Genomic DNA, 15,020 nt, shown 5'->3' with positions numbered 1-15,020 from the left:
GGACCTTCCTGAGAATCCACCTCTCTCTCCATCTGATACTGCTCCAGTTATAATCAGCAGAACCATTTTAGTCTGGCAATCCATAGGGATGGGGTCTGTTGACACAGATATTCTTTGTGATGAACTCTCAACTTTAGAATTCATTCCCACATTTTGGTTTGAGAGAGTCTGAATCTGATGACCTGCAGGGCATGAGGAAAAACAACTATTTTGGGCTTTCTGGAGAAATAAGCAATGGGCAAGGGAGTTGAGGGAGTGTAGGACACCAATATGATCAATAAAGTTTGTTTGTTTGTTTTGTTTTGGGCAGTTGACCTTGAGTACGTAGGCAAAATTATACTGCTAGATTCAATAGTGTTTTCAAATGTTCGTGAATAATACCCGGAGCATGAGACAGAGGTTTTTAAAACTTTTTTGTTATATACACCATAATTAGCTTGGGGTGGGGGACTTTGCAGATAGTTCTAAGCAATAAAGAAAGAACTAATCCTTAAACATTGATATTTTAAAATTATAAATTTATTTTTATGTATTGTTTTGCCATTTGAAATAAACTTTAGTACTTTGCAAAATGTTATCTTTATAGGGCCAAATTTCTTTCCTTTGTGGGAAGAAACTGCATATGGGACAGGAAATTCAGAAGCAAGTTTCAGTTTGCAGCATTTCCTTCTAAATGTTCTGTCAGAACTGGCAAGATTGTGGTTCTATGCCTGCAGATGTTGCAAGACCTACACAACCTGACAACACCTGTCGAGACTAGAGAAGATTTCCTCCCCTCCAAAGGCAGAAAGGAAAATACACCAAAAATGAAGGGAAATTTTTACTTATACAATCAGCAGCTAAAATTATCAGGATGGGCATAGATGACCTAATCAGAAACATGAAACAAATCTTGTTGAGATCAAAGAAATATCAATTTCTTATTTTACATTCATTGGCTGTATCAATCCAAGAAAAAGTATTTATTTGTTTTTTTCCCCCGTTAATACAGTATCCTCCCTTGTTTTCACTTTGTCAAATATTAACTTACCTGTTGAAATGGTAGATATCTTGTATGTTTCCAAACAGAGCTGATCGTTCTTCTGTCCCCAGAGAGAGCTTGGATTGGTCAGTGATACAATCAAGGTAGTCCTGTGAAATAAATTAGAAGGAGGCCTTAAACACTCCTGTTCTTTTCTAGATCAGTAAATGGAGCTATCTTTAATTGTGCAAGAGATTAGTCCCTTCCTATCAGTTTCACATTATTATTACAGTAATCCCCTCAGTAGCTCTTCTGTGAGCAGTCATTCTATTACGAAAGATAACAATACTTATCTGTTCACTCAAACCAAGAAAATTACTGAAGACTGAATGCTACACTATATTGCTTACATTGGACAGAGTACAGTTTTTATAGCTACAGACATACACATTTGACCCATGATAGTTGAATTGTCTCAGTTAGTTACTCAATAAAGTCAATGATGTTCTTCCATATTCATTTTCTTTTTAAATCAGTGGTTTTTAGGATTTTTTTTTAAGTGAGTTATATTGGTAAGACACCTGGATTTAATAGTGATTCCATGACTAGAGGCTTGGAAAATGCAATCATTTCAAAGCTATAAAGAGGATTTGTTTTTAATCCTAAAAGGAAGAAAATGCACTCACCACCAGTTTGTACAGGATAGAACTCCTATATTTTTATCCATAAACACACAACTCATCCATGTGGACTGCTAAACTGAATGTTACATTGACATACACTCTAGCAAAGATTTATTTTCATGTCTAGAAATATGGTTTATTTAATGGCATATAAACTAGATTACTTAAAACAGTCAGGACAGTATAATTCTTGCAGGGTAATAGCTGCCAAACTCTTCCTCTGGTTCTGATAAGGGCTCTACTCCCCAACGTGTCACCTTTCATTATTGTGCAGTTACAGCATTAGGGCTCCTCAGATAAGGGCAACCAAATCCACAGAGCTGTTTAGCAGAGCATAAGTCATAAAGCAAGGAACCCAGCACATCACTATAACGTTTATAAAGAAACTCTGCAGGAGGAAGGAAAACAATAAAGGAAAAGTGAAAACAGCTGAAAATGTGAAATGAAAATAAATAAAGGTCCCTTACCCTGGGGTTAGACAATGTGGTGTGGCACCGTACCAAAAGCCACACAACATTCCACAGCACTAAAAGGAAGGAACCCTGTGAGATGTCAGCTAGATCATGAAAATCTTTACAGTATAATGGCATTCCAAAGACAAAAGGGGGAAAAAAAAAGAAAAAAAAAAGACAACACCACACATACAGGACCAGATTCAGCCTTAGTGTAAATCCCGCCAAGACAAATGATTTACATCAGGCATGAATCTGACCCTTGGCATTTAGATGCCCTCTCAAGAAGGGTTTTGAATTACAGAACCTGAGTCTCCATTCACTGATCCCCGTTTCCCACTAGTGGAGCTGCACTGGCTTCAGCACAATCATAGGTGTAAGAAAAATCAGGATCAGTCATTCCTGTTCCTTTGTGTTCTACCATTGGGTCACCTGCATTCCCTCCTTCACTTACCTCACACGAATTCTAACCCCAACAGTCTCCTCAATTAAAAGGATTGTTCACCAGCACCATCTAAAAACAGCATCTTATTTCTAACTGGTACCGTTCAAAAATTGTACTACTCAAAGACAGTTTCACAAGTGGTAGGCAGCAAGTAAGCAGCATAGCCTTTATTCTTCAAAAAGGCTCTGCAAGGCACAGCCCTACCCCACCAGCACCTCTACCAGCCTGTGACCTCATAGTCCAAGTCTGTTCTTGAAGTATGTTTGCATAATAAGTCCTCGGAACAAAGACGCTGGGGCTTTCTAAACCCTATAACTGACCTTTTGTTTTTACTCAGGAGCTGCCTAAGAATAGACAATTTTAGAAGTTTGGTGGGGCAGCTTAGATACAGCACTCTAGGTCAAAGAGCCAGAAGCAAATGCAAAATAGAGCTAGAAGGGACACTTCCAGCTATAGTTTTAACTTGTGGTTCTTTTCAACAAAATGTAAAGAATGAATGAATGAATGTAATAAATTAACCTTCCCTGCCCTACCAGTAAAACCAACCATGTAAAAATGAATAATATGGAAATCTCAGGCATAATTCCCATCCTTTAAAAACGTTTAATGTTATTTTTAGCACCGAGGATTGCAACAGAATTCTGATGTTACATGACAGAACATGTTTAAAAAAACACCTACACACACTTTTTACTGAATAAAGGAAAAGTTTCTTCTGCCCATTAGTGCTATCTTACCTTGGTGTTCCATTTTCCCAAAAGAGGAATATTCCACAAATACTTTCACTTTTTAAATTTTCTTGTAGCCAGTGTACAGAGAATGACCTCAGTTTTGTGACTTTTTTCACATCTCATCTAGTTATACTCCACATATATCTCACATACCCACACACTCTTGTGTCCATCACTAATTCTTAATAAGGAATAAAAAGGCTTTGTACACAAAAAAGAAAAAGAGAAAAAAAAACCAGCTCCACATGAGTTGGTGCTTTAGCTGCTGACACTGTTTGACTAGCCTATGTTTTGATACAGTGAAACTACAGATTCAAGATTGCTATTCTCTTTTGAGAAATTTCCCTTATAGCTACATTTCATCCTCTCCCTTCCCCCAAATTACTTTAGAGAGAAGTTAGGAACTCATTGTTCTATTTTTGCTTTTTGCAGATTAATGTGAACACAGTGCATCTGTTAAAGCAGATGACGGAGTTAATGAAGGGTATACTACCTCACTTTCAGGGAATTGCTGAGACTTGAGACTGCTTTCAAAATCCTAATGTCTTTTGATGGTAGGCACAAGTCTTTTGACTCACAGGCACAAGTTCTGCAACTATTAAAGTGACGTTCAACAAAGCAGAAGAGGAAAGGGGAGAGAGAAATCCTGTCCAAAATGTGTCTTTATTAGATCATTCAGATTTTTTTTTTAACTAGGGGGATGACATTTATTTTTCCCAATTAAAAAAATAAAAACAAAAAACACTTATTTTCTTTTTTTCCATTTGTCTGAAAGAAACTTGAGAGAAGAAAGGAAAGAAAATTCTCAAACTTTTTTTTTTTTTTTTTAAGCCAGACACGCACATGTTATAGGTCAGAACAGGACATCTGGGGAAAGCTTGTGGGCTATATTAGCAGCAGCATTTATATTTCAGTAGTACCCTGGGGCCAACCAAGTCAGTGCTATACAAACATATAGCAGTAGGTAGTCCCTGCCCGAAAGAGCTGTCAGTCTAAACAGGACAAGTTATAACAGGTGGATGAAGCAAATAGGCAGGCTGGGGTCAGGGTGGGGGATAAAGGTGAAAGGGCAACAAAAATAGGATGTATGCAGTTCTGAGCCAATCAGGAGCAGTTGTCACAACTCACCACCTGCCTAGCCCTTTTTCTGGCAGCTTTCTTTATGCCTAATGGAAGAGATTAATTTTGAGAAATCTTCACAAAGCGGCTTTGACAAAGGCCGGGCACAAAGTACAGGACAGCACTTGCATTAGTAGACAGAGTGCACTGTAAGGAAATATTATCCCCTTAATTTATATCAGCTTTATAACATCATATGTGCTATCTTTAAGGCTTCATAAACTCATTCAGGAAGTAGACGTGGTATTAGGATGCAAACCTTCAGTGGGTCAATGATGAAAGCAGATCAAAGGTTTACAGTCATGATTTTCCCCCTAATTTTAATGACCTCTTTAGAGTACGATACTTTAACCCCAAGTCAGTTACTGAAATCTACTGCCGCATACTGCGTATTAACAACTGTAATCATCTGAAGCCAGAATGAAAGGTTTGAAGCTCTCAGATGACAGGCCAGGTTGCCAACGTAATGATACGGTGCAGAAACCAACAAACTTTATTAGGACTGAGCACAAGGCTTAATAATTGTATTTGTTTCTTATCAGCACTCATGGCCCCCACTGCCTGCGCCGAGGGATTTGTTTATAACCTTTGCCTTTATTGCTGTTTTATTGCCTGCCAGAAGGCCCAGCAAAACACATAACCTCACTTTATGAAAAAAAGAACCCTCCTCAAATTGATGTACGGCGCAAGGATTGCTTTAATGACATCACACAATTTTCTAGTCCTATTTCTTCAAACCTTTCCACACCTGGAAGAGTCATGCCAGATTCCCTCTAAGGATTGCTTGGCCTCCCTTGTTGGGTTGACATTTTCTCCGTTTATCTTTCATCACCCTTCAAATCTATGGAGAAAAAAAATCTCCTACAAGCTCTTATCTCACCCTTCCATTGGTCTCCTCCATAATCATGTGAGAATGACCCTACAGGGCTATGAAAAGGAGATGGAAACTAACTTCAGGTTATCCAGTAAATGATCCGCAATTAGGAAATGGAATAAACTGTCAATCTGTAAGAAGAGAGTTTTGTGCAGATTCACATGTTGAGTAAACCAAGTTTTTGAAGTCCTAGCCTCAGGGAACTAAGCGCAAATTCACTGGTAGCACTTTTACCAAACTAATCACCTATGCATTTTTTGCACGTGGAGGTATTCCACTTAAAAAGTTAGCCTTAGAATAGATTGCTCAGATTGCAGACTAAAATATGGGAATACCTATGGCAAGGAGTAGTGGTTTTCAATCTGTGGTCTGTGGACACTATGTCAAAGATTTCCATAGGGGTCCGCACCACCATTTGAAATTATTTAGTGTTCCGCAAATGAAAAAAGGTTGAAAACCACTAGCATAGAGGGTAGGAACTACATTACCAAAACACACTGCATAGAAAAGACAAGATCTTATGCCTTTGTCTTGTAAGATTTATTCAGCTCTGCAAGACATTATATGAATGTTAGAGAAGCTCCCAGTTATCCATTTACAGGATGGGACTGAACATCTTTAAAGAAGAGGATACAAAAGACACAGGTCAATGGGTAAAACTGCTTAAAACAAACTAACAATGTAGACATTCTCCTTTGCGAAAAGGCAAGCACATAAAATATGACACGTGTTGATCAATATCAACATTAAAACGATTCTTACCCACAAAATAAAACCAGATATCAAATTCACAGTCATCCTCTTCAGACAAAGGCCTGAGGTGGGAAAAAGCAGACTGACCCTACATTTTGCCTTCAATGTCTTAGTGTCTTATTCAACAATTGAGGACCCTTCACTGCAAACACTCTCCTCCAGCCCCCAACATGCTCATATCTAGAGATTTAGCAAGAATGCCTCAGCTGACTTCAAGTGTTGTAGCAGCATGTAGGAAGATAGCCAAGACTTAAACCATATGTCAATATCTTGAATTTAGCTGAAAGCAAGTGGAAAGCCAGTGCAGCCTTTGGAGAATTGTTATAACATGCTTCCTGTGACTAATACTGCCAAGCAAGTGGGCAACTGCCATCTGCATCAGCTGCTTCTTTTATGTGTATATTTTATCTACATATTTATCTGGCATCCAATGCCACAGCTTCTGGATACCATACAAAGATTTAAAACAATATTGACAAATATGTTGGTCACATCAAGCAGGCAGAATAAGACAGCTAAATGCTGGATTCATATGAGAGCAGCTCATTACAATTAATATAAAGTACAGTGAAAATGCAGTTGTAAGTAATTCACAGGTTTGCTCCTTGTTAATATATCCTATTTGCTTGACTACAGGAATCAGTCTAAGGGTTAATTTTATAAATTGTTTAAATCAATCCACTCCTTTCAAAAACCAAAACTATTTAGCTAGGACTTCTCGAACAAAGGAAGTCTCTCTGTAATATACTCACTTACACTGGCAGAAGACATGTCACTATTTTAAAACAGCTCTCGCTTATTCTGTAGTTGTTAATGAATACATCTGCTATATAAGAACAGTCATACTGGGTCAGACCAATGGTCCATCTAGCCCAGGGTTCCTGTCTTCTAACAGTGGCCAGTGCAGGTTCTGTTCATTCCCTCTGAAGCACAGGTAACCATCAAGGGATCCATCCCCTGTCACCCATTCCCAGCGTCTGACTAATAGAGGCTGGGATATGTCAGAGCATGGTTTTGCATCCCTGCCCATCCTAACTAATAGTCATTGATGGACCTATTCTCCATGAACTTATCTAGTTCTTTTTTGAACCCTATTATAGTCTTGGCCTTCACAACATCCTCTGGCAAAGAGTTCCATAGGTTGACTGCATTGTGTAACGAAATACTTCCTTTTGTTTGTTTTAAACCCACTGCCTATTAATTTCATTTGGTGACCCCTAGTTCTTGTGTCATGAGAAGGAGTAAATAAAACTTCCTTATTTACTTGCTCCACACTAGTCATGATTTTATAGACCCCTGTCATATCCCACCTTAGAAGTCTGTTTTCCAAGCTGAAAAATCCAAGTCTTATTAGTCTCTCCTTATACGGAAGCTGTTCCATATCTCTAATAATTTTTGTTGCCCTTGTCTATACCTTTTCCAATTCCAGTATATCTTTTTAGATATATCCAGATCTGCATGCAGTATTTGAGATGTGGACATACCATGGATTTATATAGAGGCAATATGATATTTTCTGTCCTATTATCTATCCCTTTCCTAATGATTCCCAACATTGATCGCTTTTTTGACTGCTGCTGCATATTGAGTGGATGTTTTCAGAGAACTATCCACAATGATTCCAAGATCTCTCTCTTGAGTGGTAACAGCTAATTTAGACCCCACCATTTTGTATGTATAATTGGGATTATGTTTTCCAATGTGCATTACTTTGCATTTATCAACATGAAACTTCATCTGCCATTTTGTTGCCCCATCACTCAGTTTTGTGAGATCCCCTTTGTAACTCTTCGCAGTCTGCTTTGGGCTTAACGATCTTGAATCGTTTGGCATCATCTGCACATTTTGCCACCTCACTATTCACCGATTTTTCCAGATCATTTATGAATATGTTGAATAGGACTGGGCCCAGTACAGATCCCTGGGGGACACCACTATTTACTTCTCTCCATTCTGAAAACTGACCATTTATTCCTACCCTTTGTTTCCTATCTTTTAACCAGTTACCAATGCCATGAGAGGACCTTCCCTCTTATCCCATGACAGATTATTTTGACAAGGTCCCTCACCAAAGGCTCTTAAGCAAAGGCTTTCTGAAAATCTAAGTACACTTTATCCATTAGATTACCTTTGTCCACATGCTTGTTGAACCCCCTCAAAGAATTCTAGGAGATTGGTGAGGCATGATTTCCCTTTACAAAAAACATGTTGACTTTTCCCCAACAAATCATGTTCATCTAGGTGTCTGATAATTCTGTTCTTTACTATAGTTTCAACCAGTTTGCCTGGTACTGAAGTCAGGCTTATTGGCCTGTAATTGCTGAGATCGCCTCTGGAGTCTTTTTTTAAAATTGGCATCACATTAGCTATCCTTCAGTCATTTGGTACAGAAGCAGATTTAAATGATAGGTTACAGACTATAGTTAGTAGTTCTACAATTTTACATTTGTGTTCCTTCAGAACTCTTGGGTGAGTATCATCTGGTCCTGGTGGTTTATTACTGTTTAATTTATCAATTTGTTCCAAAAACTCCTGTACCGACACCTCAATCTGGGACAGTTTCTCAGATCTGTCACCTAAAAAGAATGGCTCAGGTTTGGGAAACTCCTGCACAGCCTCAGCTGCGAAGACTGATGCAAAGAATTCATTTAGTTTCTCCACAATGGCCTTATCTTCCTTGAGTGCTCCTTTAGCATCTTGATCGTCTACTGGTTGTTTAGCAGGCTTTCTGCTTCTGATGTACTTAAATTTTTTTTGCTGTTACTTTTTGAGTCCTTTGCTAGCTGTTCTTCAAATTCTTTTTTGGCCTACCTAATTTTATTTTTACACTTCACTTGCCAGAGTTTATGCTCCTTTCTATTTTCCTCAATAATGTTTAAACTTCCACTTTTTAAATAATGCCTTTTTGCTTCTTAACTGTTGTTTAGCCACAGTGGCACTTTTCTGGTCCTCTATGTTTTTTATTTGGGATATCCATTTAAATTGCTGGAAAATGTCCTATGACCACACTTAGCAGATTATTCTGATTGCTTCCACCCCTTCCCCAGTGCAAGCATTCACTAGTGACAGCAAAACTATGAATACCATTACAGCCTCACTTTGACTTAGATGATCATTCCTATCACTCCTCCAATGGCACACACTTGCTCAAATTATTTCAAATCTCTCAGCTTTCTGCCACTGCAATTTTAAATCTGCACCAGAAACGCTGACCTGTCCTCACAGGGAAGGCTGTGATCCATAAGCGTCAAGATAATTAGCTACCTCAAACAGCCACATCTAAAAGTCATCTGTGTTAGCAGCCACAGCTGTATTTCAATATATTATTTGAATTGGCTCTTTCGGTATCATATTCACAGGGAAATTTTTTAAATGCTCTTCAGAGAGAGGACATCTTTCATTCCACATGAAAATGTTACTATTAGACAGATGGTGAAGGAGTGCTATCTAATAGAAAATATTTCTAGCTCCACACAATATATATGCTGTAAGTGCAGGTACAACACCCATGACTAAGGCAGCAAGTCAATTTGAAATTAATCAGAAAGTGACTTGAAATGCTGGTTCATTGTATGGTTTTAAGTAGATAAAAAATTAATTGCAATGAATAACAAGATTAAAAAAATTAATTGTGATTAATCAAAAAGATAAAGTTGAAGCATGAAGGGGCATATGAATGCAATGCCAGCTACAACAATGCCATGTGAATGCCTGTTCTCACTTTCAAGTGACATTGTAAATAAGAAGCAGGCAGCATTATCTCTCATAAATGTAAACAAACTCACTTGTCTGAGTGATTGGCTAAACAAAAAGTAGGACTAAGTGGACATGTACACTCTAAAGCAGGGGTGGGCAAACTTTTTGGCCTGAGGGCCACATCTGGATATGGAAATTGTATGGCAAGCCATGAATGCTCATGAAATTGGGGGTAGAGGTGCGGGAGCGGGTGAGGGCTCTGGCTGGGGATGCGGGCTCTGGGGTGGGGCCAGAAACGAGGAGTTCAGGGTGTGGGAGGAGGATCCAGGTTGGGGCGCGGGGGTGTGTGTGTCAGGGCTCTGGGGTGGGGCCAGGGATGAGGGGTTTGGGGTGAAGGAGGGTGCTCCAGGCTGGGACCAATGGGTTCAGAGGGTGGGAGGGGTATCGGGGATGGGCCACGCTGTTGGGGCATGGGGAGGGGAGTGGGCTCTGGGCTTGGATTGAGGGGTTCAGAGGGCAGGAGGGGGATCAGGGCTGTGGCAGGGGATTAGGGTGTGGGGGGTTCTGGGGTGCAAGCTCCGGAAGCACGTCCCCCCCTCTGGCTCTAAGGTGCGGCCAGGCCATGGGAGCTGAGGGGACGGCACCTGTGGATGGGGCAGCATGCGGAGCCACCTGGCCACGCCTCTGCGTACTACGTAGGAGCCGAAGGGGGGTCATACCGGCTGCTTCCTGGGAGCTGCACGGAGTGGGACAAGCCCCCGATCCTGCTCCCTGGCTGGAGCACCGGAGCAGGGCAAATCCTCGACCCTGCTCCCTGGTAAATGGTCTGGTGGGCTGGATGTGGCCCATGAGCCGTAGTTTGCCCACCCCCGCTCTGAAGGTTTACATTGTTTTGTTTTTGAGTGCAGTTATATACAAAAAGTAATTCTACATTGTAACCTGCACTTTCATGATAAAGAGATTGCACTACTTGTATGAGGTGAACTGAAAAATACTATTTATTTTCTTTATCTTTTTTATGGTACAAATATTTGCTTTCAAAAATAATAATATGAAGTGAGCACTGTACACTTTGTATTTTGTAACTGAAATCAATATATTTGAAAAGATAGAAAAACATCCAAAAATATTTATAATAAATTTAAATTGGTATTCTATTATTATTTAACAGTGTGATTAAAACTGTGATTGATCGCAATTAATTTTTTTATTCAAGTTAATTTGTTTTTAGTTAATCCCGTGAGTTAACTGCAATTAATTGACAGTCCTACTTTTAAGACCAGCAATTCAATAGACAAGAATATCCAAGTTAATTTCATATATTCTTTATGGACCAAATTTTTCACATCAATAATTATCCCAAAGGAGATATTTCATCCTAATCCTTTACTGCTTCTTTATTGAGACAAAAAGGACTAATGTAATGTAAGTTTCTTCACATAAAATATATGAAATTAAGCAGGAAATTTTTGTTCTACTGAAGGGCTGGAGTCAAAACATACATTTTGTTAAACTGTAAATACATCTTTGTGTTATCTGAATCAAACAATGCACAACTTATAGGCACACACAAAGCACACATGCACAATGTCACATACGCAAGCTATTGAGTTCTTCCAACTCAGTCTCTCATTGTAATGATGACTCCAAGCATTCAGTAAAGATGACAAGGATAAAACTGGCACTACTACACCATCTCAGTTATACACAACCTCTCCAGACACGCAATTTATGGTGTTTTCTACTAAATTCAGTTACCCAAATAAATACTTATTAGGATAGCTTCTCTGTTATATGAGCATTTTATATTGCTAGTGATGCAGTTGCTGAACTATTGTGATATTGTGATTAACTTTTTTCCTTCAATTTTATAAGAGCTTTACTTCAGATACCCCTCCTCCCACCACCAAAATTTTTTTTTAAAAAATCAGAGCTTTCCATAAAATTTGTTGGCAGTTTTGTTTGCTACGATTTATTTTGATTAAGCAATTTAATCATCTCATATGTTTTTATGAATATTTCACTACCCTACCCAAATGAACTGTGAACTATATATTCTGATAGTATATAGTAAAGTACCAAATATTTAAATGTTTTACCAATATGTAAACGTATGTATATTTACATATGTACAGTCTGATTGCCATAGATGTCTGATCCATAGTTTTCTTCTATTACATACAATGTATGTTAATTTAACATAAGATACTAATAAACCAAATGTCTGAACATTCTTAGCACTTTTTGCCATCAAAAAAGAAAGATGGTATCTGTATTCACAGGACTGGGGAGGAAAAAAGGAATTCAAAGCAAATGATTTTCAGTGACACATGATTTCTCTACAATTAAACAGTGAGTCTAGAAGCATATTTTCCAGGCAATACTAAACAGACTCAGTATAAACCTGTCACTCATTTGCCAGATAATTAAATCCTTAGGTTGATCATTTCACATAAAACCACAAAAAAAAGATTTTATATGACCCCACCCTTTTCTGATGCATTTTTAAAGCGGTAACTCAAAAATCATGTAATTAAATCATTATACTAAAAGAATGGTTAAATGATTTTGATGTGCCCCTGAAACACACAATTTTACAAAAAGGGAAAAGTTCTTGGTCTACAGAACATGCACTTTTTATAAGCCACTTAACTGAAGTGAAATCTTTTCCTCATCCTGTATTTATCCTTGTTCATAAACTCATGTCTTGTTTATCCTGTTTTTCTTCAAGACTATGGACAATTGCAGAACATGTAGGATACCCCAAACAAATAAAACCTGATCGAGAGGGGATGGTGCAACTTTCCCAGTCTTTGCACACAAAGTGACTGTGTAAGGAACCCACTGGGAACCTTCCCTCCAACTCCAGCTAATTTGGAAGGATGGGAATCTAGCCAGGGCATTGTGCTGCTTAGTATGACATGAAGCCAGAAGAGGGTTCCATAATCCCATAGTACATTGGAATAGGAAGCAATATCCTGAGGTCAGAGGGCAGTAGGCTTGAGAGTGCTCCAGAACCAGCATTAGAGCAGGAGCCCCAGCCAGAGGCAACGACATGAGAGCTGGCTGCTGAAAGAAGTCTGGGCAATTTGGGCGCTGGGACAGGAAGGCTGAGAGCCAGGCAGAGTCACATCCTGTTATTGGCAGGGAATCAGCAGTAGCTGCAGCAGGAGGCTAGAGGAGAGCAGCCTGAATGCACATAGGATGGTGAAGAGAAGTTACAATTATGCTGTTAACCGTATACTCCTGTACTGGACTGCCCTTGGGATCTGCGTTAGGAACTGATCGTCACTGGTACTATAACAAAGCAATTGTGCCCAGGATTTTAGTTTCCAGTAGCCCTCGTACAGGAACAATCCATTACTCAAAACATGAGTGTGTAAGGGAACCTACTGAAGGTGACAGCCAATAGAGCCTCTGTGCTTGGGAACGCCTACAGGCCTTGCCTCCAAGCTCATGGTACACAGAGCACACTATCAGACAGCTAGAAGGACTGCGGTACCACCACACTTTCAGCAATACCCTTCGGTGGGGTCGGCAACAATCTTCCAAATACCTCATATAAACCTTTTCTTTTCACTTCGTTTGTAATCAGCAAGTTTTACCTGTGATTTAGGTGCAGAATACTGCAGTTTTCTGATTCCAAAGGATGTAGCAAAGGACGTGTTCCATAGGTTCCTTTTTTCTTTACTTACTACTGCATCACTTGGGTTTGTGGCAATAATAAATACCAGTTAACAGGCATTCTCACTTGGTCTATGGCTAATTTCCACAGTTTGTGCTGGACTGATTAGCTTACATATTAAGGATAGATAATTCTTCGTAGATAGCTGAGCAATACAAGTGGGCATCATGATACAGTAAAAGGATCCTCTATTTACTTGCTCTATGTAGAAAGGGCAAAGATTGATGGTGAAGGCATTTGATGAGAATATGATAGGAAGAAAGGCTATATATAGAGAAGGATATTTTTTAAGTTCAGCATGTCAGAGTAAGGAGGTCATGACAGATCTCCCCATACGCTGTCCATAATTGCAGAACAAGCTGAATTTTTATCCTTACCTTTCACTTACAACGAAACTGAGAAAGATATCCCCATATCTAACAATGAAAAATTCCTCCATACCCATGGTGACTTCCTCACAACACTCATTTGAGAGAGAACTAATACTGTCCTCATTTTAGAGAGGGAAATAGACAGATGTTAAGGACCAGAAGTGCGGAGATCTGGAAACAGCCATTGACTTCATCTGCACTTATATAAGACCATAGAGGAATTTGGTATCCTAGCCAAGATTAGCAGTCAGGAATTCCTACCCCCGAGCCCTGTGCTTAGACCACTCAGGGTATGTCTTCACTACACGCCGGATCGGCGGGCAACAATCTATCCAGGGGGGATCGATTTATTGTGTCTAGTCTAGACTAGATAAATCGAACCCCGAGCGCTCTCCCATCGACTCCTGTACTCCAGCGCCGCAAGAGGTGCGGGCAGAGTAGACGGGGGAGCGGCAGCAGTCAACTTACCGCAGTGGAGACACCACGGTAAGTCGATCTAAGTACATCGACTTCAGCTATGTTATTCACTTAGCTGAAGTTGTGTAACGTAGATCAATCCCCCAGTATAGACCGGGCTAAGACATGCCTTTCTTCACATCTTAGATATATGGACAAAATAGTGCCAGTCTTTGAAAGCTGACTTATATGCAGTAAGCAGCTTGTGGTTACTTATTGTTTAGAAATCTTCCATGGTGTACAACGGCAACAGCATGGCTTAATCAGGAGACTTGGTTGTACATTATCAAGTTTTCAGAGTCAAATCTGTCCCAAGAGTTTAAATTTGATCATTTTTTTGGTAAAACCTGTCTATATAGCTCCATGGAAAAAATACTGAGGAACAAAGACTGGACTTTTCAAATATGTTTAAAAGGTGCCAGAAATTAATCAAGATTAACCCTCTCCTTTTATCCATGCCTTTTACTCCAAAATATCTGACTAAAGATATAAGTTCATAGCAACCTTTGAACCTACACATTAAATATATCAATCACTGCAGCCCACTATATTCAAAGGTGGTGCTACTTTTGCCTTTAATGGAACTGCACAACTAAAAGAACTATTATTTTCAAAAATAATAAAATCTCTTTTTAAAAGATTTTGAGAACATACTAAAAAACAAAGATAGACTTGTCATTGGTCATAAATTGAAGTTTACACTGCCAAGAAAGATAGCTTTAAAATTTGAAGGCCAGACTATTCAGCATAAAGAAGCTGTAGATCACTTCATACAGACAGGTGAATCTGTACTA

The 15,020-nt window shown here is 39.2% G+C and overlaps 1 protein-coding gene across 1 annotated transcript in view; it reads right to left on the bottom strand.

The window, feature by feature from the left end:
- PLEKHG1 (pleckstrin homology and RhoGEF domain containing G1) overlaps nt 1–15,020 on the bottom strand; it is an 80,359-nt gene that overhangs the window by 51,803 nt on the left and 13,536 nt on the right. Inside the window, exon 2 of the mRNA XM_077811791.1 lies at nt 1,031–1,131. Coding sequence (XP_077667917.1) covers nt 1,031–1,131 — 101 coding nt within the window. The remainder of the gene's footprint in view (nt 1–1,030; nt 1,132–15,020) is intronic.

Source organism: Eretmochelys imbricata, chromosome 3, assembly GCF_965152235.1.
Source record: "Eretmochelys imbricata isolate rEreImb1 chromosome 3, rEreImb1.hap1, whole genome shotgun sequence".
Taxonomy (NCBI): Eukaryota; Metazoa; Chordata; order Testudines; family Cheloniidae; genus Eretmochelys; species Eretmochelys imbricata.
The sequence above is the reverse complement of the archived record's forward strand: the minus strand, read 5'-3'. Positions and strand labels throughout refer to the sequence as shown.